This window comes from Hyaena hyaena, unplaced genomic scaffold (assembly GCF_003009895.1).
Source record: "Hyaena hyaena isolate Hyena2069 unplaced genomic scaffold, ASM300989v1 scaffold_808, whole genome shotgun sequence".
NCBI classification, from domain to species: Eukaryota; Metazoa; Chordata; class Mammalia; order Carnivora; family Hyaenidae; genus Hyaena; species Hyaena hyaena.
The window spans coordinates 99743-127614 of NW_024081437.1; the positions used below are offsets into that span (position 1 = coordinate 99743).

The 27872-nt window shown below is 54.3% G+C and overlaps 2 protein-coding genes across 4 annotated transcripts in view; one reads left to right on the top strand and one right to left on the bottom strand.

Moving 5' to 3' along the window:
* Positions 1-5057, top strand: part of ZFP92 (ZFP92 zinc finger protein) — an 8735-nt gene extending 3678 nt beyond the window's left edge. Inside the window, exons 2-6 of the mRNA XM_039219271.1 lie at positions 1781-1831; positions 2032-2158; positions 3306-3410; positions 3784-3878; positions 3939-5057. Coding sequence (XP_039075202.1) covers positions 1799-1831; positions 2032-2158; positions 3306-3410; positions 3784-3878; positions 3939-5057 — 1479 coding nt within the window. The 5' untranslated portion in view covers positions 1781-1798. The remainder of the gene's footprint in view (positions 1-1780; positions 1832-2031; positions 2159-3305; positions 3411-3783; positions 3879-3938) is intronic.
* A 13399-nt stretch (positions 5058-18456) lies between these two features.
* The window catches only part of LOC120221729 (three prime repair exonuclease 2), a 29148-nt gene continuing 19732 nt past the window's right edge, over positions 18457-27872 (bottom strand). The window contains exons 8-9 of one of the 3 annotated variants that reach the window (XM_039219289.1): positions 27532-27649; positions 18457-19509 (exon numbers count right to left, since the gene is read on the bottom strand). In XM_039219289.1, the coding sequence (XP_039075220.1) occupies positions 18765-19509; positions 27532-27649 (863 nt within the window). In that variant the 3' untranslated portion in view covers positions 18457-18764. Of the gene's footprint in view, positions 19510-19536; positions 22165-27531; positions 27650-27872 lie in introns of those variants that run through there. The other 2 variants (XM_039219291.1, XM_039219290.1) reach the window with 2 other exon arrangements.

Here is a 27872-nt window from a genome sequence, read left to right on the forward strand (position 1 = left end):
CTCTCTCTCTCTCTCTCTCTCTCTCTCTCTCTCTCTCTTTCTTTCTTTCTTTCTTTCTTTCTTTCTTTCTTTCTTTCTCTCTGTTTCTCCCTTCCGTTGCCCTTCCTTCCTTCCCTCCCTGCTTTTCTCGGTCTCTTGCTCTCTTTCTCTCTCTCCTTTTCCCTTTCCTTTGTTTTTCCCGAAATATTTTAAGTGTACGTGCCATTTTCTCCGTAAGTGCCTCAAGAAGGACATTGCCTTGCATGACCCAGTGCCGTTATCCATCCAACACATGAGCAGCACTGGCCCCTGCTGTCCTCTGAGAGCCACCCCACAGTCACCCTCCAGGCCCCCAATGCCTGTGGCTCCTCTTTCCTTCACGCCAGCATCCCATCAAGGACTTCGTTACACTTGACTAGATATGCAGAGGAGACTGGAACAGCCCATGTTCTAGAATGGGCCGGTGGCTTCCTTGTGGTGTCTTTAACTGGTCCCTCTGTCCCCAGTATCCTTTATAAACTGGGTTGAGGGCACAAGGCTGCATTAGAATTGGGCTAAGCTTTGGTAAGAGGCTTGTGCCCTCTCTGTGGTGGCCTGTCACGGCAGGCACGTCTGACCTCTGTCCAGGCATTCGGTTAGCTTTCCGTCTTGTGACCGGCACTAAGCAGGGGAAGACGTTTTGACATCACGTGACTATCCACATTTCCTAGGTCTTTCACCCAGCAGTTTCGTGTCCACTGCACCTTAAGGGATTCTTTCTAGCTGATTCATATAAATTTCTTCATCGGACACATGAGTTTATTTATTCTGGGTTAGTATTGATTGACAGCTCATGACTGGTGATAAGGGACTTTGCAGCAATTTAAATGCTCCAGGACCCTGTCCCCTCACCATCTCTCCTGTAGCATGGATAAGCTGTAGACAGCAGCACAGCAAAAACATTCTCGGCCCGCTTCCCCACCAGCCACTGCCTGGCTCTTATGCTTCCCCACCACTGAATTCTGCATTGTGGTCTCCAGTTGGGTGAGGATAACATCCTTGGAGCAAACTTTCTTTGGCCCCGCTGTTTTCTGGCATTGAAAACTGATGTGGAGGAATCAGACTGTGTCTACCTTGTCGATGACGTGCTCTTCCTGCCCCTCATGGGAGCCCCTGCTCCCTTCTGTCCCCAAGGTGCACACATGGCCTCACTTTCTGCACCCCCAACCGAGCCCCAGCTTCAGCTCCAAGACCGCTGAGCTTGGGCCCATCTGAGGGCCCATGCCCTTAGCCTGCTACTCTCTTTGCTCACTCCCAGCCTTCAGCTCTCAACCTGAGTGTGACTTCTTCAGAGAGCGCCTCTCCCCTAGCTATTGTGGGTCCCTCCATAGCGCATTTTGCTACCTCGTCTTTCTCTTTTCCTTGAGGGTGAGGTTTTTTACAGGTGGAGTGGTATGTGTGTGTTTGGAGTTTTTCTGTAAGAACTGTAACCTGAGAGGGAAAGTGGTCAGCAGTGGAGCTTCCAGAGATGGCTGGAAAGTTGGGGTGAGGGGTGCTGCCCCCATGGGAAGAAGGGAATGAGAAAGAGGAAGCCAGGCCTTGTAGGAGGTGGGCAGGAGTCCCTGTCTGGTGGTCTACTGCCCAGCCAAAGGGAGATGATGGAAGCTCAGTTTGGGAAGGTGTTATGGGTTGGTCTGTGTCCCCCAAAAAAGATGTGTTCAAGTCCTGCCCGCCAGGAGCTGTGAATGGGACCTAACCAGGATGAGGTGGTGCCGGAGTAGGGTGAGCCTCATCTCACACTTGCTTTGTCCAATCCCCTTAGCTTCTCTGCACCCCTGCGATGGCAGCCATTCTCTTGAAGGCCAGACCCAAGGTGAGTGGGGCTCTCTGTCTCCATCTGTCCCCTCATCATGCCCCAGCCTCACAACCCTTGCAACCCTGAGTCTCCCCTTAGCTGCTGAATTCTCTGAGTCCCACCCCCACCCCACCCCACCCCATGTTTGGTTGCTGCCCGCTTGTCCTGGGACCCATGGGGGTGAATTCCCCTGTAGCCACAGAAATGGCTCATTTTAGGTGCCAGTATCTTTTGAAGACGTGTCCGTGTACTTCACCAAGACAGAATGGAAGCTTCTGGACCTCAGACAAAGGATCCTCTACAAGAGAGTGATGCTGGAGAACTACCGCCATTTGGTGTCACTGGGTAAGGATCTCACACACGCATCCAGTCGCCCTACTCTGTCTCTGAATTGAATCACTTGTTGGTTACTGTGAGCCCCAAAATAAGTGCATTTTCCCATTTCAGGAATCTGTTGTGGCTCAGCGTTTGTCTCAGTAGAACAGTTTTCAGCTAAATAGTTTTTTTTTAATGTTTTATTTATTTCTAGGAGAGAGAGAGAGTGAGAGACAGCGTGAGCAGGGGAGGGTCAGAGAGAGAGGGAGACACAGACTCTGAAACAGGCTCCAGGCTCTGAGCTGGCAGTCAGCACAGAGCCCGACGCGGGGCCTGAACCCACGAACCGTGAGATCATGACCTAAGCGAAAGTCAGACGCTTAACTGACTAAGCCACCCAGGCGCCCGTCAGCTAAATAGTTTTGACCTGTAAGTGGTAAACCCATGGGCCCCCATTATAGTTCTTTTGCATATAAAGTCATGAGTTAACTAGACCTCTTCTATCCAAAAGATGGATGTACGTTATCCTTGAATATTTATATGCACTATTTGAGACTTCATCAATTTTGATCAAGGTTGCAGTCATTTCATGCTACGGGGTTTAGCACCTTCTGTTCCTTGTGCCAAGCCAGGAGAAGAGGCCCAGGAAAAGATGTGTATTTGGTTTTCCAGCCTGAATAAGTCCAGAAAGGAGCCGGGGTGGGTTGCTGGCCACCCCCCCCTCCCCCCCCGCCACAGCAACTCACCACCTGTGAGGTTTCAGGGGCCTGTTTGCTCCATTTCTTCTCTCCATATTGAAAATCTATAATCTAACTACACACAGGGAGACTAGTTTCTTCCCCTTGGCTCTTTCTGGCCCTCACTGGGCAGTTCCAGGGCTCACAGGGGAGTTCTGGAATTGTCAGTTGATGCCACATGTCGCACCAGCCTCCTGACCTCCCTACAGGCCAAAAAGTAACACTGTTATCTTGCTGGCCCCAGTCACCACCTACCTGAGGCTCCCTGTGCCCACCTGGCCCCTGTACATCCAAAGTCCTTTGCTTCCTTAAAGGGACTCTGCCCTTTATCCGGACCCTCCCAGTGGCACTGCCTAGAGAGTTCTTTGTTCTCGGTTCTTGAGGATACTGAGGCTGGGCTGAGTTCAGGCGTGACTGATCTGCTTCATTTTCACGGACAGGACTTGTAGCCTCCAAGCCTCACCTGGTCTCCTGGCTGGAACAAGGGGAGGGGTCCCAGGCAGCAGACTTCCACAGGAGAAGGGCTGCCGCGGGGCTGCAGACAGGTGAGTGAGGGCCGCCTGGCCGGCTCGGCTGGCCTCTTCAGCAAGAGCAGCCGCCGGAGGGGGGCAGTGCGGCCACCACGGGTGGGATATTGCCATTTGTGGCAGACGTTACTCTCACAAGGAGTCCCCGTGGAGGCGCCAGATGAAGGGAGCGCCCCCTGCTGTGTCACACCAGTTCCAGTACTTCCAGCTCATTCGCACCGTTTCCCCTCTTGCCCTCCTATCTGCTGATCGTCATCTGGCCTCCTCCCCCGCGTCCTGGTCTCCTGATTCATTCCTTCTCGGCTTTGGTGTGAGGGCAAGGAGGCACAACAGACCCTAAATAGAGCTCCAGGGAGAGGGTGACACTGGTTGGAGTTCTCTGTCTTTCCAGGTGACAGGATAAAGAACGGGGCGTCGATTTCAAAGCAGAATCATTGCGTCAAAGAGCTCACCAGGACTGATCTTCAGGCGGGTGACAAGAGCCAGGTAGCCGGGCTGCGAGGGGAAACACTTGATCGCACAGGGCAACATGCTTATTCCCCACAGACAGGTTCCAGCAGGGGTGACCATCCCAGGGAGAGAGGTCAAAGCGGCTCCTCAGGTGAGGGAAGAGAGCTGAGGCAGAGAAGTAACGACAGCGGTAGGCAGGATTCTGGTCTGAGGCCGCAGTGTTCCACGGGCACTGAGAAGCGGTACCTGTGTCAGCAGTGTGGGAAATCCTTCAGTCGCAGCTCCAACCTCATCAAGCACCGGGTCATCCACAGTGGCGAGAAGCCCTACGAGTGCTCCGAGTGTGGGAAACTCTTCCGGCGCAGCTTCGCGCTCCTGGAGCACCAGCGCATCCACAGCGGCGAAAAGCCCTACGTGTGCGGCGAGTGCGGCAAGACCTTTACGCGCAGCTCCAACCTCATCAAGCACCAAATTATCCACAGCGGCGAGAGGCCCTACAAGTGCTCGGAGTGTGGGAAACTCTTCCGGCGCCGCTTCGCGCTCCTGGAGCACCAGCGCATCCACAGCGGCGAGCGGCCCTACGCGTGTGGCCAGTGCGGCAAGGCCTTCAGCAGGAGCTCCAACCTCATCGAGCACCAGCGCACCCACAGCGGCGAGAAGCCCTACGCTTGCGGCCAGTGTCTGAAGGCCTTCAAGGGCGTGTCCCAGCTCATTCACCACCAGCGCATCCACAGCGGGGAGAAGCCATTCGCGTGCAAAGAGTGCGGGAAGGCGTTCCGGGGCCGCTCGGGTCTCAGCCAGCACCGCCGGGCGCACAGCGGCGAGAAGCCCTACGAGTGCAGCGAGTGCGGGAAGGCCTTCAGCCGGCGCTCCAACCTCTTCAAGCACCAGGCGACTCACGGCGGCGGCGGCGGCGGCGAGGAGAGGCCCTGCGGGTGTCCCGACTGCGGGAGGGTGTTCCAGAGCCGCTCCTCCCTCCTGCAGCATCGGCGCACCCACGGCGGCCAGAAGCCTCGTGCGTGCGACCAGCGCGGCCAAGCCTGTGAGGGGAAAGGGTGCCTCAGCCACCTCCGCAGAACCCGTGCTGGAGGGAAGTCCTCGGCGAGGAGTGACGGGGAAAAGGCGCCGGCCTCTTTGTGCACGAGGTCGAGAGAGTCCGGGGACACGGCGCACGCGCAGCCTGCCGGTGCGCCTCTGGGAGAGGGCCCGCTTTAAAGCGTGGGGCTTCTCGCTCCCCTCCCTTTGGTCGCTGATGACGCGACCGAAGCACAGAGACCTCAGAGCAGACCCATTCTGTGCTGGAACTGCCCAGACCGCCCCTACCCCACGCGGGTCAGCGCCGCGCCCGCGAACAGGACCCTGTCCTGGGCGCCACCGCCTCCAGTGAGGGGCGAGTGGTCTCTTTCCTGTCGTGGGACCATTTGCTTTGCCCCAAGACTTCTTGGTGTTTCCAGGTAGAAGCACTAAAAGCACTTTAATCCTTTCAGAGATCATCGGTGGAGGGGACATGAGGGAATTCTACAACTAGACTGTGGCCCAACCATGACATCACCTCAAATTCATCAAGAAACAATCTGAAAATGGACTTGGGTGAACACATTCGTGGGCTGCTCGTGCCCAGAGGTCCAGCTGCAGGAAGCAACGTCTCCTCGCTGAGCCTGCTGCTCCATGGGAAGAAACAGGACACCATGCCATCTCCGTCCAGGAGCAGCACCCAGGTCCCATCTTCTGGAAGCCCTGAGGCAGGGCAGGGGAGTGGGGGGACACTCCAGTCCCTTGCAGGAGCAGGCTCTGCGGAGGATCCCGCACCAGCTGCCCTGCTACCATCCTGCCCTCCTGCCCAGGCCCCCAGGCTCACCCTACTCACTGCCGTCTGCCCCCCCACACCCCTGCAGCAGAGGCCACCCCTCTGGCCTCTCAGACCCTCCTCCCCACCCTCAGTGCCTAAAACTTCACGCTTAGCTGTTCCCCCTCAAGCAGCCACCTCTTATGGCTGGTGCCGATCAGGAAGCAAACGAGATGGGTTCAGAATTTGCACAGTAATGACTCTCTCATTGGACTTTTTGTATGACATTTCCTATAATATTGCAGGTTCAGTTGCTTTGAATATTTTTGCATTGAGGAGTAATGTAAACTAGAGATTTTTGCCATATGAGGATGTTGGTGAATCGCTCCTTAAATGAGAATCTCATCAACCCTCTGCGAAGACCTCAGGCAGGAGAAACAAGCACCGATTGGTGTGGTGGCGAGCCTGGCCACTCATCTCCCTCCTCCCCCTTAGCTCCACAGAGACAGGGTGGCCCCTTCACATGGCACTTTACTGCAGCCTCCTGCTGGCCAGGGGGTGGTGGCTGCTGGCAGGCTCTGCCCTATTCTGTCCGTATTGTCCCCAGAGCCCGGCTCAGGACCTCAGCCCCTGGGTGCTCTCAGCCCAGCATCCTGGTTGGCTTGCCACCTCCTTCCAGCCTTCTTCACTGCCAGGACCTCTGGCGGGCACTGGTGGGTATGCTGGACGCCCCCCATGGGCCTTGGAGGATCGTGTGCACCTTCCCTGCCACACAGCGGGAGGCTCAAAGCGCCCTCAGGAGAGTGTAGGGAAGACCTGAAAATACAGGATCCCTTCCGAGCATGCTTCTTGGAGCTCTAATCACTAGGACAACTCCAGAAGTAAGAGATACAGGTAGACACACATTGATAGCTATATTAAGATGATTAAAATGATTTTTAGACACTTATGACTTATGGAAAGTTCTAGAGTTCTTGTAACTTGCTTTTATCTCAGAGTCCATTTCACGGGGTCTCCATTCCCTTGTCCTTTGGTTGCCTTCTGCTCTTTGTGTCACATGTTTGCTGGCACTTCAGAAACATGAAGTATTAGGGACACTGTCTTTGAAGTCCAAGGACAGGGCATTGGGAAGTATGTGCTTTTATGAGGCGCACACAATCTTTGCCAGGGCTGGGGTGGATTCAGGAAACCAATCCCAGTGCAGAAGAAGAGACAGTGGCAGGAGGCCACGCACTTGAACTCTAGTCTCATTTGGTTCAACCATGGCCTGACCGGCACTGGGACGACAACTGCCACATGGTGGGAACTAGAAAGAGATCACATTCATAGGCTCTGATGTCTGTTTCCATCACTGTAGCAAGTGAGCAATATCAGCTGCTGCAGGCCAGTCAGTAACCAGCTTCACTAAAGAAGAGTTCTAGCCCCCAGTGGAATGCCCTCCCATTGGTTGTACTGGATACGCCACCTTGATTTTCAGCATCAACTCCTTTTGTCGCCTTGGGATCCGTTCCCAAAGACGACTAGATGCAGGGGGCTGATGCACAGGTGTTTTCAGCAGAAAGTGGATTTGCTGGGAGAGATGCTGGACACTTGTGCTCTGGTTTGGAAGTGTCCTGAAAGGCTCCAGGATCCTCAAATGCTTACCCAGATAAATGACCTTTAAGACAGCAACGCATCTTTTCGTCGGTTCTGTCTATAATCACGAGATTTTCACTGTGCTGCAATCGTTAGGATCCCTTCCGTGCCATGTGGTGATCAGGTGCAACGTGAACTGAACAGGTATTGCGTGGAATAAAAGTCCGAGTGTCCAGAGCGGGTGCTTGCCTTTTTCCTTCTAATGTGCTCTGGAATTGGGCTCCCACACTCTGTGTGGGGACAGCGTTGACGGCCCACGCTTGCTTTCCGGGGAACAACTGGACATAAAAGCTTTCCAGCATCCTTCCCCCAAGAACTACCCTGGACGCCGGTCCCTTTGCACTTCTCGACCAGTCTGCTTCAGAGGTGGCCCTGTAAGACACTGTCAGCGCATAGTGCCTCTTCCCTTTAGACCATTTGCCCTGGGAACTTGGCAGACTTGTGAAGAGCTGTTTAAATGCTGTGGCAGTGCCTCCGTGTAACTGGTAAACTGCCCTGACTACATTCATTTACTTTGGGTGCAAACAAATGAAGGTCTAAGAGTACTGGCCTTAAAAGCAGCCCTCTCATGGTGTAAAGTAACCACGTGGCGGCTGGACTAAAGGTCCCAGGAAAGACTCTTAAGTGTGGAATTGTGGGGAAAAGCCAAGACACTGTTTAGGCGAAGGTAAGACAGAAACCCTGGGGAGCGAGACGCATGGGAATCAAGGGCAGCCACCCCAGGCCGGTGGGACACCGTGACTCAGGGACCAGGAAGGGCAGAGAAGCGCACGAGTCCCCTGAGAGACAACAGCTGTGTCTTCCCTCCAGTTGCATCTGCAGGCAACATGGCAGCACCCACACTCACTCGAGCGGGTGCCCTGTCCAGCCCCATGGCGGCTTGTAGAGAGGGAGGCTCCACCTTCACCCTCCCGTGGTTTGCTCTGTGCAGGGACGCCAGGGTGAACACCTGTCTGTACTGTAGGCCTGGAAGCCCCTTCCCCTGGTCCTGTGATCTCTCCACCTCCCTCTTCCCCCAGCTCTTTCCTCTGTCCTTTATCTCTGATAGCCGTTGAACCACCACATCCGGTCCGCTCTCAGTCGCGTTGCCCCAGCTGTGCCTGCCTGAGTGCAGCCGTGTTTGAGTGCGGGGGCGGCCCGTGCGATTGTCACCCAGCTGACAGCAGCATCCATGTGTGGGGCTTTACGTAGGCCTGGGAACATTGCTCTTTGCAGACACGGACCGTGTCTGGAACCTTGCTCAGTTTGCCTGCAAGACTCGCTCTGCCTTGCGAAGCTGACAGGTGCTCCAGACACAGAGGTGAAAGCTGTGTTCCCGGGGACTTGTAGGGCTGTAATCCCAGATTTGCCCCCAAGGGAGAAGAAAAACTGGCCCGGGAAGGGGGCTTTCAAGATTCTGTTGCCATTGTCGCCAAACACCCTTAGCTTCTAAATGTTTGGTTTACTCTGTGAACCTTTCAGGATGGGCCAGGACCTTCACTCATTTCCTCAGCCGGAGGAGCACAGCTGTGGATGCTAAGGGTATGTCTTGTTACGCGGCAGAGATGACAAGTGGCGTCTTGAGGCCAGAGCAAGAGCAAGGAGTAGGGTTGCTGTTGGCACAGGAAGGAGAGGCCGAGGGATTTCAGGCAGCCCGTGGTGTGGTCAGGAACCCTCGAAGGGAAGAGGGATTTCTGGAGGACAGTTGCGGGGTAGATGGTCATGAGAAGCAGAATGCAGAAAGCCTGGCATGCCAGATGAAGAACTCTCATCTCTAGCCGCCTCCTGATGAGGAACAATTCTTTTTTAACATGAAAGAATTATTCTAAGATTGAGGAGGGGACGTTAGTGTATATTATAATGGCTAGAGCCCGTGAATTTGATGGATGGCCACCAAATATACACACTACAGTCAGCCAGATGTTTCTGATGTTCATTAAGTGTGGGCCCATGACGCTTTGACATGAGCACCTCAAATGACATTCTCAGGAATTGCCACCTGCCGTGGGATCACTCGGTTGTTTGCTCTCACACGACTACTGATGTGTCTGTGACTTCGCAACACAGGGCACCTCCAGGATTTGGAGGTCGCCGATGCATCTCTCTTCGATGGCCTTCTGTGGACGTATGATTGTGCATGGACCACAAGACCTGTTGAATGCTGGCTGGTGGACATTTGGGTTACTCCCAGTCCGGGGCCGTGACAAATAAAGCTGCTATGAGCATTTGCGTGCGGTTGTTTGTGTGGACGTGTTTTCATTTCTCTCGGGCATACAGCTAGCAGTGGGGGTGCGCCGCCTTACATCCTCCTCATCGCTTGTCTGTCTTGTTTATTTTAGCCACGCTGGGGGGTGGGGGGGGTGAGATCGTATTTAATCATTGTTTTGATTTGCATTTCCCTGCTGACTAATGATGTCGGGCATCTTTTCATGTCCTTCTGAGCTTTTCATGTCCTTCATATCTTCTTTGGTAAAGGGTCTGTTCAAATCTTTTGCCCATTTTTAATTGACTTGTTTGTCTTATAATTTAGTTGTAAGCGTTCTAGATACAAGTCCTTTGTCAGATATGGTTTGCAAATATTTCCTTCCAGGCTGGGGCTTGTCTTTCTATTTTCATAACGGTGGGGTTTTGTTTTTTGTTGTTTGTTTTTTTGAAGAGCAGAAGTTGGTTTATTTGATGAAGCCCAATTTCTGGATATTTTTAATTTTATAGTTTGCACAGTTAAGAAGTCCCTGCAAAACTCGACTCCCTATGATTTGATCCTCTGTTTTCTTGTAGAAGCTGTATGTTTTTTGCTCCTACATTTAGGACTACATTTAGGACTATAACTATAATTAGGCAATAAAAATTGCCATTTGAGGCAATTTTTGTGTGTGGCATGAGGTGAATTTGCAATTTATTTCTTGTTTCTATATGGATACTCAATTGAATTGCTTTGACATATTGGTTGAAAATCAACTGGCTGTGTGAAAGTCTACTTCTGGACTCATTGTGGGGCCCCATCAATCGGCTTGTCTATCTTTATGCCAGTGTTACATTCTTTTTGATCACTGTGGTTTTATTAATGGTCTTGAAATCAGGTAATGTGAATCCTCTGATATGGCTTTTTTTCCAAACTTGTTTTGTCTATCCTAAATTAGTCTCATTTCTGCATGAGTTTTAGAATACCTTGTCCATTTCTCTGCCGAGGGCAGGGGGAGGGAAGCCTGCTGGGATTTTGATTGGCTTGCATTGAATCTGCCTCTGCATCCTTTTGGGGAGGACTGACGTCTGAACACCCCTGAGCCCTTCAGTCTGTGAACCTAACATAGCTCTTCATTCAGGGCCATCCCTCCTTCCTCTCAGCAGCAGCTCGTGGTTTCAGTGTCCAAGCTCTGCACATGTGTTAGCATTTCTTGATTCCCCTGCTGTGGCTCCGTAGCGGCCCTGCATTCCTGTGTGGTCACTCACTCGTCCCACAGACTCGCACAGAGCCCCCAACGGTGTTGGGCGATGGGAGGATGACGAACACTACGTCTTGCCTACCTTCGGAGTCAGCACGCGTTGGGTGCTATGACGCCTGTGGGTAGCCCAGCCCGCATTTGATAACGGCCTCAGCTGTAACATCAAACAGAACAGTGTGTCCCACGTTCATGATTCTGAGGATCCATTGTTCCAAGATTAAAAAAAACACAAAACTTTCTGGCAAAGGCTTCTAGCAGGAAAACAAAATCAAATTGAAACAAGTAAGTAAGAATAAAATTAATCTTTTGTCTTTTTTTTTTTTTTTCAGCGAAAATATTCCTTGCTTAACATATAACGCACTTTCTTCCATATTCTGGCTAGTTCAGTGGGAACAGGGTGAAAGGAGGTGGAGAGGGAATGAGTCAGGCAGGCAGAGAAGAGGTGGGGAGAGAGAGACAGAGGAGAAAAGAGGAAAGCAAGGTTGAGGAGGAGAGTAGAGGAGATCTCAATTATCTCCTCAGACTGTGAGTGTGGGATGGAGAAACAAACAAGTGCAGTGTATTGGGAAAGTGGCCACCAGTACAGGTGACTTCTGTGCGGATTTTTGGTGTGTTAAATATAATCCAGGACTGTAAATGTACTTTCTCTTCTTATGATTTTCCTCATAACATTCTCTTTTCTCTAGCTTACCTTTTTTGTAATAATGCAGCATATAATACATATAACATCCAAAATATGTGTTCGTCGACTGTTTATGTTATTGGGGAGGATTCTGGTCAATAGTCGGCTATTAGAAGTTAAGGTCTGAGGAGTCAGTTACACATGGATTTTTGGCTCTGCAGGTGGTCAGCACCCCTAACTCCCATACTTTTCAAGGGTCATCTGTAATAGAAAACCTGACTGTGGTGATTAAATATGGGTTCCATTTTCTTCTGCAAGGAATCTTGGGGGGGCGGGGGGTAGCTTGCTGGTTCAGCAGCAGAGCATTGGTGAGGCCCAGTATCTAATTAGCTTAGCTTTGCCGCATGATCACAAAATGGCTGCTGAAGCTCCAACCATCACATAAACATTCAAGGACAGAAGGGGAAAAGGGCAACGATAATCACATCTGTCCCGTTTTATCAAGAAAGCAACAGCTCTTCCAGAAACTTCCCAGCAGACATTCACTTAAGTCTCACCCACAAGTGGATCATATGTCTCCCCTCAGCTGGAAGAGAGGCTGGGGAAAGCTGGGTACAGGATTGTCATGACCTATCCCTTGAGGCTGAGCCCAGTGATGCCTTGAACAAAAGTGAGGTCTTATCCCCAGAGAAGAAGGCTGGAATGGATATTGGGTGATGTTATGGGTTGGATTGTGTCCCCCCAAAGGGTATGTTGAAGTCTTAGTCCCCAGTTCCTCAGAATGCGACCTTATTTATAAGTAGGGCCTTTGCAGATATAACTAGTTAAGACGAGGTCATATTGGAGGAGGGTGGACCTTTCATTCAATATGACTGGTGTCCTCCTACGAGAAGGCGATCTTGAGAAGTATCCACAGGGCGCAGGGCATGGTAGGCGGTGAAATTGTTTGCTTTCTTTTCCACACTTTGTGGAGAGGAGTCTGGGTGGGCAGGACCCCTAGTTTTCCACAGAGCAGGCAGGGTCCGGAATGGGGGGCGGGGGGCGGCGGGGGGGAGGGCACTGAGGTGGAGGACAGAGATCTGGGGCCTGGGGCCAGGGCTAATGTGCCCAGCCCCCAGGACAGGGACCCCAGAGGTATGTGGCTCTACCTGCCGCCCTGGCCTCCCTGGGACTATAGTGACTCCACTTAAGGGACCCCAAGAGCTGGGGCTGGGTCCTGAGGGCAGTTAAAAACAAGGAAATGGAGAGGCTTGGTATACACGTATCCAAAGTCACCAGTGCATACGTTAATCACGTGCAAGGTTTTGTACACTAATTATACCCCAATAAAGCTGGGATGAAAAATTTTTTTTTCATTTTAACTTGAATTAAAAGAGAGATGCCCAGGATGACAGCCAGAAGACAGGAAATACAGAGCAGGCTCCGAAAGGAAGCAAGGTAATGACTGAGTAAAGAAAAGCTTGCTGAGAAGACAAAGGCCCCTTGGCTGCGCATCACGTGGGCTTGCCGGCTCGACGCGGAGCAGCAGGCGTTGCCTGGTGAGCGTTGCTGGGCTCCCCAGATAACGGGAACATCTCAGAAGCCTCCAAACAAAAGGGACTGGCCACAGCAGAAGCAGATATAGGTGGGCCAGCTCCCCAGGCAAGTCTAGAAGCCAGAAGCTGGGGAAGTGTCTGCAGCCCTGTGAGCCTCACTCCCAGCCGAAGTCACTCACCGAGCAGGGGAAAGGGAGCAAAACTTCAGAAACCATATCCTAGAGGAAGAGCTGCTGCACAAAACGGGGCAGAGGCCTTAGTAGCGGGCCATCAAACTGGGCAGTGCTGTCTCAGTGAGTGACAGAAGGCCCAGAGAACAAAGCCTGGAGAACAGGCATTGTGCTGGTTCATTCTCTGTGTCAGCATGGCTAGGCCAGGGTACCCGCCTTTGGATAAATGTCACTGTAAATGTTACCATGAAGGGATTTTTTTTTAATGGATTGACACTGAGATCAGTAGATCCCAAGGAAAATAGATCAGCCTCCATGCTGCATGCAATCGGCTGAAGGCCTTAGCGGGGAGGAGGATGGCATTCTGCCTCCACGTGGCCTTTGGACTTGAGCTGCAGCTCTTCCCTGGATCTCCAGCCCCCAAGACTGTGTTTCTGGCTTCTCTTCAGATCGTGTAAATCTTTCGCCTTTTACTAAAGATGTCAATAAATGTGCTATTATAACAGTATTTTCATATAATGTCATAGAACTGGACCGGTGTCATAGACAAAAAAAAAAAAAAAAAGGAGTCAAATAGTACAACTGTCAAACTAGATTCTGGAAGAATATAAAATGTGCATATGTTAAGGAGATGCATGTTGTCACAGTCTGTGCAACGTGTTTTCAAAGTTATTTATACCCTTGGCCCCTGTTATCGGTTGAGTTGCGTCCCCCCCCCCCACGAAAACGATATGTCGGAGTCCTAACCCCCAGTACCCGTGAATGGGACCTCATTTGGAGACACGGTCTGCACAGAGACGGTCAAGTTACAATGAGGTCATTAGCATGGGCCCCAATCCGGTAGGACCGGGTCCTGACGAAAAGGGGTAGTTTGAACAGAGACATGCACGCGTGGAGAAGCCCACGTGAAGATCAAGGCCGAGATCCGGGCCATGCTTCAGCAGGCCAGGCAATGCCGCAGATGGCCGGGAACAGCCCGGAAACCGGAGGAAGGACGGAGAGCGGACTCTCCCTGGGGGTCCCCGGAAGGAGCCAACCCCGCCCACGCCCGGACCTCGGACCGCTGGCCTCCTGGTCTGGGAGACAAGGAGCTTCTCTCGTGTGAGCCACTCAGTGTGTGGTGCTGTTACAGCCGCCCTAGGAAACTCATACAGCCCCTAAACAACACATCCTCAGACCAGTATCCAATACACTTAGAAATACACAGTGAGAGGTGGTCACAAAGTCTTGACAAACTCTACTCTGCAAGCATTAGGTCAGGGAAGAAATAAAAATGAAAGGAGAAACATTTGTAACACAAAGCAAAGAGGAATGTTTCACAGCAAACCTGTGGGACGCAGAAGATCTCACTGGTGGGAAAGTTAGTCTTTGGCTTTAGTTATTCAAGGTAGAAGATGACAAAAATACTAGTCTTACTCTTAAGAAATTAGAAAAAAAAAGAACAAAAAGTAAACCCAAAGAAAACAGATAGATGGGTTTAATAAAGATAAAAACTGAAGCTAATGAAGCAGGACACGAGGGAGAGAGAGAGAGAGAGAGAGAGAGAGAGAGAGAGGGAAAGAGGATGATCACAGTCCTGGGTTTTTTTCCTTGAAAAGCCCAATGAAACGTATAAATGAGGAAGGAGAGACCACTGCAAACACTGAAGAAACAGGGAGAATTATAGCAGTGCACCTGAACCCCTCGAGAAAACTGACTTTATATCCCCTGAAACAACAAAGAAGTGCGTACGATATTTGTAAGCAGAATCTAAGGAGATCCCATTTATGCAGAATCGTTAGCACCCGTGTGTGAATGAGGCGCATCTAAGTACGTGGGAGGGTGTCTGTGGGGAGGGTGTGTTTGCACACCCGTGTGAGTCAGGGTGTGGGTGTGAATGGGGAGGAACATGTGACGGGGGAGGTGCATGTGTGCGAGCTGGGGTGCAGAAAGCAGGGTCCCCACAATGTCGACACTGCTCTCGGGGTCAGGGATCCACAATATGAATCTCTTTTCCACGCATTCGTGTGCCCTGTATGAGTCCCACACAAGGCCAAGCCTTGTTGACAGAAAACACAAACAGCCAGTGGCTTCCTGAAGAAACGATGGCTGGAGGGCCAGCCGCCTCCTGTCTCCTGCTTCACACTTTGTCCTCACCACTTTGTTTCCTGCATGAAGACAAGGTGAGAATGCTCCCGGCCTCGTTACTTTGGTTCTCATCCCTCTGCACTGATAATTCCATGTTCAATTGGCTTGTGTCGTGTCCCCCAGGTATGCTCCTGATCCCAGACATGTCCCCATTGGCAGACACTGATGTGGCTTCTAAGCCAGTGACACATCTTGAGGACAGGCAGGTGGCTGGCCAGGGTGAGCTGGAGCAGTGGAGTTGTTTCTGTGGGTCTGAGTGTCCCCCCCCCCCCCCCCCCCCCCCCCCCGCAAACCTGCTGTGTCTCAAGTGCTCGCTGTCACTGTCCGGCAGGGTGCCGTGGTACGGATGCGCTGCTGAGAGACACTTGGGTTATTTCCGGTCTAGGACTGCAATGAATAACGCTGCCGTGGACAGTCACGTGCGAGCCTCTGTGTGGACACATAAACTCATGTCTGTTGGGTAAGACACAGCCAAACTGTTTTCCAAAGTGGTTGTGTCATCTTACGTTGCCACCAGTTCTTCCACATCGTCGTCAACACTTGGTATGGGCGGTCTTTTATATTTTAGCCATTCTAATAGACGTTAAATGTTGGGGAATTTGGGGAGCACCACCATTATTAGAAGTGAAATTATATGAACTTCCACTTAAATTATATTAAAAACAAAGGAGATACTCAAAACCCGTCACATTGTATTTCACCACACTTTACTGTTATGTATGCATTGACTCCCATTTGGTAGGGACGTACATTACAGTACGCCATGGTGAATCTCTTCCCAACTCAACATTTGATGACGTCAGGTGACTAGCAAAAAACAAAAACAAAACAAGAAGGAAATACTCTTCCAATATCAAAAACCATTACCCAATTCAACAAAGATGTCGCTTGTGTCACCAATGAATGAGTGACATTCCCACATACATCTCTGCTGTTTCACTTCCTCTTACTCACTAAGATAAATGAAAATAGCAACCAACATTTATGTAGGAACCACACTCATTCACCAGCTGCAATCATGGGTTGGGTATAGATACAAAAAAAGTTCAGCGAAAGTCAATAAAGGGATTTTGTAAGAATTTTCTAAGATTTGTAAGGGATTTTGTGAAACTTTGGCCACATGGAACTTATAAACAGTGTATTGTGCATTTTATTGTACATATTGCATGTGCATTGTATTTTATTATTTGTACATTGTGTATTCACATCCTTCATACCGATAAGACTTATAATAAACTTATTTATGTATGTACGTGTGTGCATGTACAGAGAGAGAGACAGAGTGAGAGAGAGAGAGAGAGAGAGAGAGAGAGAGAAACACATATACCTACATCCACAAATATACCCCTTCCTGGGTTTACGTTTGCTTTCCGGGAAAGCTGCTGTCTCCCGCCTCTGAGCACACTGCTGCTTTCCGGCGGCAGCATGCCGGCCCCAGCCCACCTGTCTGGTGCACAAGACGTGACGTGCAGCCTGGCCCGCCAAGCATGGGCCTAGGGAGGGTGCCTGAGGCCAGGCCACCGAGAGGCCAGGCAAGCCCAGAGTGCTGAGAGAGAGGCATCTGGACCCAGAGACCGCTCTGGGGCAGTGGCAGTGGCCAAAGACCAGGCTGTCATCCTGCGCACCCGGGGCCTGGACTTGAGCCCCTCTTGACTTGCCCAGCGACTGAGAAGGGACCTTCGTGGCCAGGTAGGTAAAGGGGACCTGGACCTGCTTGGGCACCAGAGGACCTGAGGGTTCCTGGCTGCCTCAAGCCTGGCGGCCTCCCCTACTCTTTCAGCGCGGGCCTGGGGAAGGCTCTTCTCTGGCCTGGCCTTGGGGCGCTCTTCGAGGTGGGTGCCCACAGGGGCAGGGAGCCAACCAGCCTTTCTCAGGAAGCTCAGCGGTGCACAGGCCACACTCCCCAACTAGCCCCCTCTAGGTCTTTCCCTTACCGTGTACCCCCACCCCACCCCACCATTCTGTCCTTGGCCAGGCCAGCGGCTCTCCTTGCAACAGAACCCCGACCCCACTGTTTCTCTCTCCCTCGGTTGCCATCCTCCCCGTTCGAGGCCTGCTTTAGTCCATCCTGCACAAAGCAGCCGGAGAGGCACTGGGGAGAACATAAATCAGATTTTGCCCCTCTTCTGGGTGCAGCTCTGTGTGTCTCCTCATTGTCCTCAGGGTCGGTCCAGACACCTTGGTCTGGGCAATGGGAATGACCTGAGATGGCCACTGCCTGTGTTCTGGCCTCAGCATTCTTCTCCCTTCCACGTTGCAGTGGCACTAGTCACCCTGACCTAGTTAGGGTATCCTGAATGGGCTCAGGGCTCAAGGCTCAAGGCTTTGCTCAGGCGAGTCTCTGGGGCGTGGCCGCCCCACCCACCCCACCCCTTCTCACCTGCTCTCCCTGTCTCCCAGACGACCCGCCCCTGCCTTGCCCCATCGTTTGGTCACACAGGTGGGGCCCCAGAGGCAGGTTAGCTGGCTCCTCAAAGCCCAGCAGAAGCAGCTACTGAGAAGCTGCCCTCCCCACAGAGCAGCCTCCTGGCCGTCATCGGGCCAAGCCACAGGGGACACGGCCCAGGACAAACTCCTTCCCAGGGGTTGCCCCCACTGCGCCGGCCACCCCACCTCTCCTGCGCACCACAGGTACCCCGCGCCCCACATGCAGCGGCCCTTCCTGGAGCTCGACCTGCACATATTGGGCTCTTTCTGCATATGTGCCTGTGCGTGAATGCGGGCACTTCCGAATTCTCCAGCACCCGGAGCACGCCACCCACTGTGCTGCTCTGAGCGAGCACCTTATTTCATCCTGTTGCCACCTTGCAGAGCAGGGACAGAGGCTCCAGGAGAGGAAGGAGTTGCTCAGGGTCCACAGGGGGCGAGTACCGGAGCTGGGCTTTGCACCCAGGCGGGCGCTCGGCTCTGTGGACACAGCTCCCCGAGCTGAGAAAGCCCAAGCTCCCTGGAGGCTCTCCTCCATCTCCCTCCCCAGCACAGACTCGGGACCTAGGCACATGTTCCTAAGGCCCTGTGCACTCATTTCGTGGGCCTCCAGGGTGACAACGCAGGGAGGGGATGAGAGCCGAGACAACAGTAGACCAGCCAGGGAGGAAGCCCGTGGCTCGGGACCACAGCCTCTGCCTGTCAGCCCCCTGGGCGAGCCTGTGAGCACCGACTGCTCCGCCACCCACCCACTGGGCCTATGGAAGGCTAGGCCACAAGGAGGCGGCCCCAGGGGGCTCCGCTCCAGCCCCCGGCCCAGCTCCTGGCCTGCTCCCTCTGGGCAGGGCGTAGAGGGAAAGCGGAAGCTCAGCTGGTGAGTAGCTGTTGATGTTTATTGAGATGCCAGGTGAGGGGTAGGAGCCTGCAGCAGCAAGCCCCTGGAGCACAGGCCAGGGCTCGGGCTGCGAGGAAGCTCCGGGGCTACAAAGTTGGGCAGGCCCGGGGAAGGAAGAAGGCCCGGAAGGCACGCAGGCCCGGGGCTAGCCGGCTCCGAGGACGGGGACGGGGACAGTGGGACACCAGTCCACGACCAGCTCCAGGCCTCAGAGCCTGACTGAACGGTCAGCGCTGGCGCTGCCCATGGTGCTGGGGGTGGGCCTCATGCCCCTGGGTGGTGGCATCACCGGCCCGCTGGCATTCAGGCTTCAAGGCTCGGACCGTCAGGCGGCACATACATGGGTTCAATGTGGGCCCAGCTCCGGGCCTGCTCGTCTGCCCAGCCAAGCAGCTCAGCAGCCCGGTGCAGGAAGACCATGAGCAGGGTGTGCACGTCACCCTCAGCTGAGTGGGCTGCACACGGCTCGGCCTGGAAATAGCGGCGGAAGAGGCTGCCCAGGCTGTAACCCTTACAGCCCTGGGCCCGGGTGCCATGGCTGTGGGCACGGTCCAGGCCCCGAAGCGCAGGCAGTGTATCCAGGCAGACGGTGTCCGGGGGCAGGTGGGCGCCCAGGCGCCGCAGCTCTGTGCACAGCAGGGGGAAGTCATAATCAAAGCCGTTGTGGGCCACGAGGCAGATGGGGCCCTCTTGGCGGCTCAGGAAAGCCTGTAGAGTCCGCACCACGGCGTCGTCAAAGCCCGCCTTCCGGCACCGGGCCAGCCTGTCACTGCTCAAGCCGGTGATCTCACTGGCCTTGGCGGTGAAAGGACGCTCTGGGCTCATGCACAGCGTGAGTTTGTCCAGGACTCGGGGCAGCACGGGGACACCAGACTCATCTCGGTCTGGGTTCTCCAGGGAGGAGCGGTGCACAGCAAACAGAGATATCTCGGCCACCTCGGGATCTATATTGGGGAGCCCAGTGGCTTCCAGATCCAAGAAGATGAAAGTCTCAGCCCGGGGCACCTCGGACATGGTGATGTGCTCACAGGGACAGCAGAGCCTAAAGCTGCCAGAGCAAGAGGCACAAAACCTGAGGGCCAAAGTGATGGGGATGCCTGGGCCCAGCCACACACAGCCAACCCCATGGCCACTGCTCCAACCCCTTTGTCGAGGGTGAGGCCTCCTAGGGCCTCGTCACCCTCTCCATTCTGTGCCCCAGTCCCTCCCTGGCCACCATCACTGCTACCAGCTAGTAAACAGCAAAAGGTAGGCCTGACGTGCCCAGATCCCAGCCCAGAGGCCTCTGCTGCCTGCCTCCAGGCACAGAAGAGGCAAAGCGCGGCAGGTCCATGTCATCAGGGACCAGGGATGTGCCAGCGCAGGATAGCATTTTCACTGAGACACCTTAGCTAGGAGCCTCAGGCACAGCACCCTGGGCCAGCTGTCAGGAAACAGGCAGCCAAGCCTCCCCTGGCTTCTCCCTTGTGCACAAGTGCCTTCCCCAACCTGGCCACCTGTGTCTGGGCTCCCGGCAGCTGCCCTCGCCAACCCTGCTGGCCGGCTTACCTGGGGCGGGTGCTGGCCGGCCTCCTGGGCTGCTGGGCACCTGTCTCCACACAGGCTGCTCCAGGCGGCCTTTAATCAGTGGCCATGGCCCGCCCCCAGCCGCCTGTTGGGCAACGAGGAGGCCTAAGGCCGCAGGACCTGTGCGGCCGGCTTGCCACCCCCTCGCTCACGCACAGCTGCCGAGACATACGCCCCATGTTTACAGATTGGAAAGCAGGCTCCCGGGCCACACGCAAGGCTCCCCACAAGCTGAGCCGTGGGCTGGAGGAACGTGTCATCACAGGCACGCGGAGCAAACGCAAGCCTTCCATCCAGCCTTGCTTCCAAGTCTGAGCAGGGCCAGGACACAGCAACCGAGCTGAGGCCCCTCCCACCAAGGGGGCAAGTCTTCCTCTCCAGCGCACCGCTCCACCTGGGTCACAGGGGACCCAGTGGCCCCTCGTGAGGGTAAAGTGAGCCCAGGAGTGGCAAAGAGGTGCTTGCACAAGCCAGGCTCAGCCAGTAAAGGGAAGGGCGCGCTCAGGATGGGACCTGGGTGTCACCGCAGTGGTCTTGGGGTGGCCTCCGCGCTGCCTGGCTATGGCTCACACGTCTCACAAGCTCGTCCCCACCAGGAAGGGGAGATGGCATCTGTTTCACAGGTGCAATGACCCATAGTATGTAAGAGACCCTTAGCAGAGGCTGCCAGGAAGGAGGAAGAGAGGCGAAGCCCGACCTGGCAAGTCAGGCGGGCTCCAACTGAGCCAAGGCGACCCCACCAAGTGACGAAGGGGTGGGGGTACGAGACTGCCTCAGCAGCACCCCCAGCCCCAGGAGCACGGGACTGGATGTGAAGCCCAGCGCCACCCAACCCAGGCTCTAGGGCCTTCCCAGCCCACCTGGCTCAGTCAAGGGTAAAGGGCACGTTCAAGAGGAGTAGAGAGCAAGAAGGCCCTTTCCTGGCCAGAAAGTGGGTGGCACCATCCTGAGGATCTCGTCCTGGGGCAAGATATGCCAGCCCTTGGTGGTGGGTGCCCACGGGCCCCGCCTCCCACCAGGGCCACGGGGAGGCAACCAAGATGCTGGCCGCGGCCTGCCTCCCACAGGCCTTCAGGAGTCCCCTGGACTGTGAAGCTGCTGGTGCAACTGGGCAATGGTGACCCTAGGCCCAGCCGTCCTTCCTCCCACAGCAGCCTCCTCGTCTGGAGCAGCCTCAGGGAGGCTGAGGAAGAGGAGGCGCGGGAGCAGGTGAGCTTCGCAGCCGGGGTGGGCCCGCGCAGTGGGCCACGAGTTTAGAGGGAGGCCCCTCCAGGAGTCCCTTCCGGCCTGCCACTGGGCTGAGGGAGGCAGAGGCCCCACCAGTTGTGCCTGTTCCCATGCTTGGAGGGAGGGAGGTGGCCGTGACAGGCACACTGCTCAGGGAGATACTGGGTCACCCTGGGAAGCCCAGAGAGCAGCTTCCCGGACAACCAGTCAGGCCACTGGCAAGAATTTCCCAGGCCAGTGCAGGGAGCCCTGGGGAGGGAGGAGGAAACACGTGCCCCGCCCCCTCGATTTCAGACGCGCTGGGTGCCGGAGGCTGGGCCCACGGTCTGCAGGGAGTCCTCATGTGGGACCCCGAAGCCAGTCACAGTGGAGATGGCAGTGCGGCAGTCGGGTGCCACAGTGAGGTGGAGACTTCTGGGGCTTTGTGTCCCCAAGTTTCACCAGGTGGGGACAGGGGCAGGAACAGAAGCGATGGGAGCTGCTTTGAGGCAAATAGGGAGGGAGAGGGCACGGCCAAGGCCGCCTGGGACGGCAGGAAGCCCATAGCCCGGGACCTGGGGCACCATCACGGGGAGAAGGGCGGACTGAGCAGTGGGGAGCCCCGGCCCCCTCAGCCTCAGCCAGACAGCAGAGAGGAGGAGGAGGTCGGGAGGCGGACTTGGAACCCGAGCTTCCCTTTCTGTCCAGCTCAAGTCTGCCCTCTTCCTCCTTCTGTCCCAGGCGGATGACAGGGCTGCTCCCGCAGAGCACGGGGCTGTGACTGCTTCTCCTGTCGGGGCTGGCCCTGCGCCACCCCCGCCCCCACCCCCCTGCTCCTCAGGGCAGAGCTTCCTGCCCCCAGACTACTGCACGTCTTTCAGACTGTCATTGAAGATCTTGTATTTCTCAGTTAGTTCCTCCATTTTTGTGGCTGCGGAGAGAAAACAAAATACAAACAGCAAAGTGACTCCTAGAGCTTCCTGGCCCACAAAAGGCCACTTTCCACATACCCCCCCCCCGCCCACCCCAGCCAGGCCTACACTGTTATTCACTAGTTCTCCTCCGGTCCCAGGCCCGCCTGCACCTGGTGCTCAAAGGGCTTGCAGCCCGGGCACCCAATTCCCAGCGTGTCCCAGGTACCGCCAAGCCAGGAGGTGGCCCTGTGGGTGCCAGGCCGAGCCCCAGGGCAGGCTCCGCTCGCTAGGCCGTGTCCATGCCCGCCCCCACCAGAGCCCAGGTGCGCTCCCTATCAGTCAGAACAGTAAGCCCATGCACACAAGCAAATCAAATGACACGTGCCTTAGCTGCCCCTCCACCCAGCAGGCAACTGCCACGACCTGCCACCTGGCTCTCAGGGAAAGGGGACGCCATCGTAATTCGCGCCTGCCTCTTAAGGTGCCAATTTGAGACAGTGACCGCTGGGCATGACATAAAGGGACTTTCACTCACACCCCTCCCCCGCCCTGGGGGTTCTGGGTCCCACTCGGGGCTCTGCCTTAACTTAAATAGATGCCTACCCCTTCCTCTGCCCTCTCATACGGCAAGCTCTTTCACTGACATTTGGTCCTGCCTATCTGGAGGACTCTGAGGCTCAGGAATCATGGGCCCCCACGACCCTCCCCACTTGTCACCAGTGCTCCCACTGGGTGAAGTTTACCATCCTGACCACACTTCACAGATGGGCTTTTCCTAGGTCCCTCTGGGTGTAATCTGCCTTTTCCCAAATCCACAGGCCGTCCCCACCTCGAGCCCCACTCCAGCCCCACTCTGCCTTCTGCGGGCCGCCTCAGCCCTGGGTGCTCCCTCAGTCCACACCTCTCCCCTCTGTCCTGGGCTCTCGTGGCTCAGAGCTGTCTGGGCTCTGGTTTTAGGCAAGAAGCCCCCAGCCTTCCGAATGTGCAACGCATTAATGCATTAATTTCTGGAGGCCACCGGCTTTCTCTCTGCAAGCCTGGACCCCAGCACTGGACCTAGGGATGCGTATTTTCGGTTCCATCTGCTCTGCGCTTGAAATCTGGAAACTCACCCCATCAGACTGCATTCAGTCACCTCCGCCCTATATTTTCCTTCCTCGCTTCCTTTGCAGGGCCTGCCCCGAGGTTGCTTCTGCTCGCCATCACTTTGCTTACCTGTCTCTTTTCTCTCTACTCATAGATTTGTTGCAGCTCCTGCTGTCCCGCCCCCCACAGGGCTCTTTCCCTTGATGTTTTTCAACACGTTTATCCTCTAAGAGTGTTTGCTTGTTTTTCTCTTTGTTGGTCTTTCATAGTTTTCTGGGTTAGGGTTTGCTGAAAAGTTCACTTCTCTGAATGACCCATTAGCCTTGCTTTTCCAGGTCTCTCTTCTCTCTTCCATGGGTTGGTCCAGGCTGGGGAGAGGAGGCCACTCCCCCCTCCCCGCTCCACTCTGGTTCCCGAGGCGTTCCCCAGTTCCCCAGCAGGAGCTCTGCAGGGCACGAGGCGACAAAGCCAGGCTTCTCCTGAGCTGCCAGCCACATGTGGGGTGGGGAGGGGCTGCCATTCATTACAATCATTTTCTGTACAGAACAGCAGGCTAAGGCCTCACTGGCAGCTCCGACCTGTACACACCCGCTTTGCCGGCACTCTGCTTCCAGCCTGCGCAGCACTGCCCCTGTCTGGGGCCGTGGCCCTTCTAGCAGACAGGCTGCCCCTTCTTCCTTGGGCTGTGGCTTTCTCCACCCGTCACATGTAACCAGTTGCTACCATCCACCCACCCATGCTGGGCTGTCAGCTCCCCTCCATCGCTCTCAGCACCGAGGCAAATGGGACTTCGGGTCCACCTAGTCGACGTGCTGACTGGTGAATGACGACGGGGTGGGCTGCCCGCCCCATGTCACCGGGGCCCTGTCCGTGCACGCCAGGGCATGGCTCAGGACCCAGGCCTGGCAGGCACACACAGCCCCTCACTCAAGCCCCTCATTTTGGGCTTCTTATACTGGGAAGGGAAGTGGCACGATCGCACACACCTTCCCCGGCTGCAGAGCCCGAGGAGGTCACGGAGGCCAAGGCCCTCAGTTTGTCTGGTGGGAACAGGGAAGGCAGGAAGGCCGTTCCGATTGGCCTTGGCATGGAGGTGGTATGAACGGCTTCTCTGATGCATCTGCAGCCTAAGAACTCATCTCCAATAAAATGTAGAAGGTGCAGCGATGAGAGCCGAGCCCTGCCCCTGCGCACCAGGCATGGCGCTTTCCCTCGCTACTGTCCAGACCTCCTGAGAGGGCCTGGGTCTCGAGGGTGGGCAAGCAGTTCTGTGCACCCAGCAGCCCTGCAGTCAGCTGACATGGTACATGGCAACGGGCAATAGTGACCGTTGTTCTATTAATGATACCATGGTTCAGGAAGCATTTTATTAACAGCAATTACACCCAGTGCGAGGGGAAAGTCATCGTGATAATAGTGACTAGGAAAAACATGAAGACGAGTCTTAAAATGGATGATTTTGTGGGGCTCAGTCAGGAAGAAGAGAGACCCTTGAGTGCCTGGTATACATGTGGCAAGTATTCGTGCCAAGGCCAGTGCCGGCTGCCTGAGGAGAGGGCTGGCTGGAGAGTCTATGCTAAGGGGTGGCTCAGAAGATCTGTGACCCAGAGCCATGCCTTGGGGCTGTGCTGGGGGGAGGGGGAGGGAACACATTGGTAGGCAAATGCCGTCACTGCTACCGCCTGGGGCAGAGGCTGAGAGCCGGAGCTGGGGAGGAGGGGCTGAGGAGTGAGGAGTTCTGGATCCCAGCAGGGTAGAAGGTCAGGTGCGCACCCACAGCCATGCTCACACCCAGGAGAGACCTGACAAGGACCCGTGCAATCGCCTCTGGCTGACCTTGAGGCTCGAGCAAGCAGGAAGTGAAGTAGAAGGAAACGTGGTGAACTCTCTGGCTGAGCGTTGGAAATGGACCGATTACAGAGACCTACATGGTAGATGCGTCTCACAGAGACCTAATTATCACTGAGTCAGGATAGCAGGTAGCTGTCGACAGGAGGAGACACACAACCTGGGACAAGGGGGCGCCTGAGCACGGCAGGGGTGGGGGTGCGATTATTTCATATTTCCATCTCTATGAGCTCAGGTTCCTCCCTAAACACTGTCTTTTGTATAAAAAAAAAAAAAGATCTTTCCTGAATGCATAATTCCATAATAAAACTATAAATGCACTCAACAAAAACTTTAATTGAAACTAAATGCAGACATGCTTTTGGCTCATCCAATGACAGAAATGCCAGAAAGGCCCAATCTAGCACTGATGAGGACACAGGAAGATGGCCACCGCACGGCCTTAGCGATGGAGGTGGGCCTCCCTGCTGTGACGCCAAGACCCGCGTCGTAGACGCGATCTAACACGGGGACACTCTGCATCTCCTGAACAGACTGTGACGTACATAAGTGAGCTGTGTGTGCAAAGCCAAGTCTGAAGACTGGGCGCAGGATGGAGGAGCCACGAGTGGACTAGACTGTCCCTGCCCCTGCTGCTGACACTTGGTGTCTGCGTGCCACTCGCTCCCTGCCAGGGCTCTGCCACACTGCTGAGCTCACAGAAGCTCACGCTGCCCTGCATTTCCCTTTACCGGTCATGTCATCACAGCCCATTTCTGAAACAGCAACTACGACCCCCACCATTACTCACCCAAGCGGTACCCGGTGTTAAAACTTTGGATTGTTTCCGGTTTTCACTACTGTTAATCTTATACCAGCATTATATATAATAGTAAAAAGCTGAAAATGACCTACAGGCTCAATAACATAAAATGTTAAGCAAATTACAAAAATTAAGCAAATACATGAATAGAATAGCGTTTCACAATAAAAGAGGTTACTTCAAGGGGTGCCTGGGTGGCTCAGTCAGTTAAGTTTCCAGCTCTTGATTTTGGCTCAGGTCATCATCTCATGGTTTGGGAGCTCAAGCCCCACATCAGGCTCAGCACAGAGCCTGCTTGGGATTCTCTCTCTCCCTCTCTCTCTGCCCCTCCCTGGCTCATGAGCCCGTTCTCTCTCTCAAAATAATAAATAAATAAACTTTTAAAAATGCTACTTCGAGAACATGGGAAAATGTTTAGAACATTTTTAACGTATTTTTTTGGTTTGTTTTTAATGTTTATTTCTTACAGAGACAGAGTACGAGTGGAGGAGGGGCAGAGAGAGAGGAAAATACAGAACCCGAAGCAGGCTCCAGGCTCTGAGCTGTCAGCACAAAGTCCACCCGTCGGACTCAAACTCATGAACTCAAAGATCAAGACCTGAGCCGAAGTCGGATGCTTAACTGACTGAGCCACCCAGGCGCTCCAATAACACTTGTTTTAAGTAAGCTCTATGCCCACCGTGGGGCTTGAACGTACAACCCCGAGATCAAGAGTTGTGTGCTCTATTCACTAAGCCAGCCAGGCATCCCAGGAAGATGCTTATAAAATGGTCCCAGGGAAAGAAGAACATAATATAAAAGTGTATATGTGGGGCACCTCGGTGGCTCAGTTGGTTAAGCGTCCAACTTCAGCTCAGCTCATGATCTCACGGGTTTTGAGTTCGAGCCCCACGTCGGGCTCTGTGCTGACAGCTCAGAGCCTAGAGCCTGCTTCAGATCCTGCGTCTCCCTTTCTTTCTGTGTCCCTTTCCTGCTCATGCTCTCTCTGTCTCTCAGAAATGAATAAACATTAAAATAAATAAATAAAAGTGTATATGTGTTGTGATTACAGTTACACAAAGAAATAAAAAATGATGAGGAAAAAGAATAAACAGACCAAAATGCTAACTCAACCGTCTCTGGGTCATCAGGTCACAAACTGCTTTTCTTTTAAATTTTTGTTTTGTTTTTGGTTTTTTTTTTGGGGGGGGGAGAGCACAAGCAGGGAAGGGGCAGAGAGAGGGGAGCAGAGGATCTAAAGCAGGCTCTGTATTGACAGGCTGAGAGCAGTGTACCCAATGCGGGGCTCAAACTCACCAACTGCAAGATCATGACCTAAGCCAGAGTTGGACACCCAACTGACTGAGTCACCCAGGTGCCCCTACAAACTGTTTTTATTATACCTCCACACATCTTTGGGTTTTCCCAATTTCCCACAATTACTTTTTTTCTGTTTTATAATCTACAGAAAGCATTTTTTCCAAGGGAAGGAAAACTTTACGCATCCGAAGAAGAAGAAAGCAAGGGGCAGTCCCCAACTACTCCCCAAATGCTGGTCGAGCAAGAAGGAGTCACACACGACACAGGTGCGAGGCCAAGGTGCGGGGGGCCACCGCACCTCTGACTGCCGAGCGGGTGGGCACAGCCACACCAAGTGGCGACAACATACCTAGACTCATGAGGGCGCTGCTGCTGCTGCTCCACCAGACGGGCTCGGCCTGCTGCCGCTTCGCCATCTCCACGGCTTCTGCTGAGGTGTCGGCGACCTCCATGACAGCTCTCAGCAGCTGTGAGGGAGAGAGGGGGGGCGCGGAGGCATCAAATGCTGCTGAGCTGACCCACAGAAGCCGTCTCCTGCTTCCCACCCGGGTTCACATTGAGCACGTGCTTTTCCCTAGAGCCTCAAGCATGTGGCCTTCGCCCCAAAGGACAGCTAGAGAGTCAGCAGTCAGCGTTTTCCATTGTCACTCCCTTCTTCCAGGCCCAGTAGGGATGCCGTACGATTACGTG